The sequence below is a fragment of the Nematolebias whitei genome, chromosome 4 (genome assembly GCF_014905685.2).
Source record: "Nematolebias whitei isolate Nwh7 chromosome 4, NemWhi1, whole genome shotgun sequence".
Lineage (NCBI taxonomy): Eukaryota > Metazoa > Chordata > Actinopteri > Cyprinodontiformes > Rivulidae > Nematolebias > Nematolebias whitei.
The window spans coordinates 51,523,543-51,525,966 of NC_056501.1; the positions used below are offsets into that span (position 1 = coordinate 51,523,543).

At 45.8% G+C, this 2,424-nt stretch overlaps 1 protein-coding gene across 1 annotated transcript; it reads right to left on the reverse strand.

The window, feature by feature from the left end:
* Positions 1–427: 427 nt before the first annotated feature.
* Positions 428–1,124, reverse strand: eif1ad (eukaryotic translation initiation factor 1A domain containing; the record flags this gene model as incomplete). The annotated part of the gene is given in 2 exon segments (XM_037676032.1): positions 428–647; positions 1,016–1,124. Coding segments are annotated over 2 exon segments (329 nt in total), but the record flags the coding sequence as incomplete, so codon positions are not given.
* Positions 1,125–2,424: the final 1,300 nt, after the last annotated feature.

Consider the following 2,424-nt stretch of genomic DNA (forward strand, 5'->3'; position numbering starts at 1 on the left):
ACCACACACACCCACCACACCACACACACCCACCACACCACACACACACACACACACACCACACACACACAACCCCCCCTGAAAATCCAGTTGTCCAACAACCACGTTTACAAAAACTCGTCTTTAACTTGAGCAACGTTCAGGGGTTTTGAAGAGATTTATTTGGTTTAACTGAAGACAATGAATGACACGAACCTTTGGATGTTGATCCGACTAAAGCGGTTTATTATGTTTTATTGTAAAAACAGGACTGGCGCGTGAGAAGCAGCAACGTGAAAAGACAGATGTGCTGCTTCTTTTTCAGGTTTGTACCCTGAAGGGGTCGCGTCTTTAACTGACCCGCAGTGACCTGCAGGGGGAGCTGCTTCACAATAATGACATCATCCTAGGATCAGTCAGATCACAGCTATTTACAGTCCAGGCTGTCTCAAGAGACATTGTCCGTCCTTTTCTCCTCCTCCTCCTCCTCACTGTCCTCATCTTCTTCACTCTCGCTGTACTGGAAGTTACAGCGGTTGGTGTTTACAAAAAGGTCACTGTCGTCTTCGTCAGAGTCGCTCCCCTCCTCCTCTTTCTCTTCCAACTTTTCTTTTTCCGGCTTCTTGCTTGGCTCGTCTTGTGATTTCTCCACTGTAAAACCTTCAGGCCTTGAGGGAAGTTGAGAACAAAGGCAACAGATTAAGAAGCTGATTCTCAGAGTCTGTGTGTATTAACGTTGGGCGATAGGATAAAAGAATAAAAGTTCACGATCGGCCATCGTCGGTCCAAAACCCGACATCATAGCTGTACAAGTTAAAGAGTTGTTTTTCAGGAGGGGCACAATGGGCCATCTGTTACTCATACACCTGTGGAAGTGGGCTGTTCGTTGCTCTTAAAAGGGAACGTTAAATGGGGTGAAAAATCTACTTTAAACAGCTCCCAATGGTCTCGCTGATGGTCTCGCTGATGGTCTCGCTGATGGTCGATATACATTTGCCCGATCGCCCAACTCGAGTGCAGTTGTGTCTTTACTCACCAACACTGCTGTTTCTGCAAAAACTGAATGTGATCTTTGTAGAGTATGAAGTTTATCTCTGCCTTCACCTTCTCTCCTTCTTCAATAGGATCCACAATCACATAATCACCTGAAGAATTACAGCAGACAATCTTACATTTGTAGCTTAATCACATCACTAAAGTTGCACATTATGAAACTGGTATCTTCAAATAGTTTACAGTGAGGAAAACAAGTATTTGAACACCTGTGACTTTGAAAGTTCTCCCACTTAGAAATCATGGAGGGTCTGAAATGTTCATCTTAGCTGCATGTCCACTGTGAGAGACAGAATCTGTCACTGAGAAACAGAGTTTGAGCTCCCTCCAAAGATTTTCTACAGGGTTCAGGTCTGGAGACTGGCTGGACCACTCCAGAACCTTGATCTGCTTCTTACGGAGCCACTCCTTGGTTCTCCTGGCTGTGAGCTTCAGGTCATTGTCATGTTGGAAGACTCAGCCATGACCCATCTTCAATGCTCTAACTGAGGGAAGGAGGTTGTTCCCCAAAATCTCTCACTACATGGCCCCGGTCATCCTCTCCTTAATACAGTGCAGTCGTCCTGTCCCATGTGCAGAAAAACACCCCCAGAGCATGATGCTTCCACCCCCATGCTTCACAGCAGGGATGGTGTTTTCAGGATGGTCCTCTTCATTCTTCGTCCTCCAAACACGTTGAGTGGAATTAAGACCAAAAAGTTCTATTCTGGTCTCATCTGACCTCAGAACTTTCTCCCATGACTCCTCTGGATCATCCAAATGGTCATGGACAAACTTCAGACGGGCCTGGACGTGCGCTGGTTTAATCAGGGGAACCTTCGTGCCATGCATGATTTAAACTATGACGTCTTAGTGTATTACCCACAGTAACCTTGGAAACAGTGGTGCCAGCTCTCTTCAGGTCATGGACCAGCTCCTCCGTGTAGTTCTGGGCTGATTCCTCACCTTTCTTAGGATCAGTGATACGCCACCAGGTGAGATCTTGCATGGAGCCCCGGTCCCAGAGAGATTGACAGTCATGTTTAGCTTCTTCCATTTTCTAATAGTTGCTCCAACAGTTGATCTTTTTCCACCAAGCTGCTTGGCAGTTGCCCTGTAGACCTTTCCAGCCTTGTGGAAGTCTACAATGTTGTCTCTGGTGTCTTTGGACAGCTCTTTGGTCTTAGCCATGTTAGTAGTTGGAGTCTTACTGATTGTGTGGGGTGGACAGGTGTCTTTATGCAGCTACCGACCTCAAACAGGTGCTTCTGATTTAGAATAATCAGTGGAGTGGAGGAGGACTAACAGGTCTTTGAGGACCAGAATTGTTGCTGATTGACCAGTGTTCAAATACAGGTCCTTCTCAAAAAATGAGCATATTGTGATAAAGGTCATTATTTTCCATAATGTAAT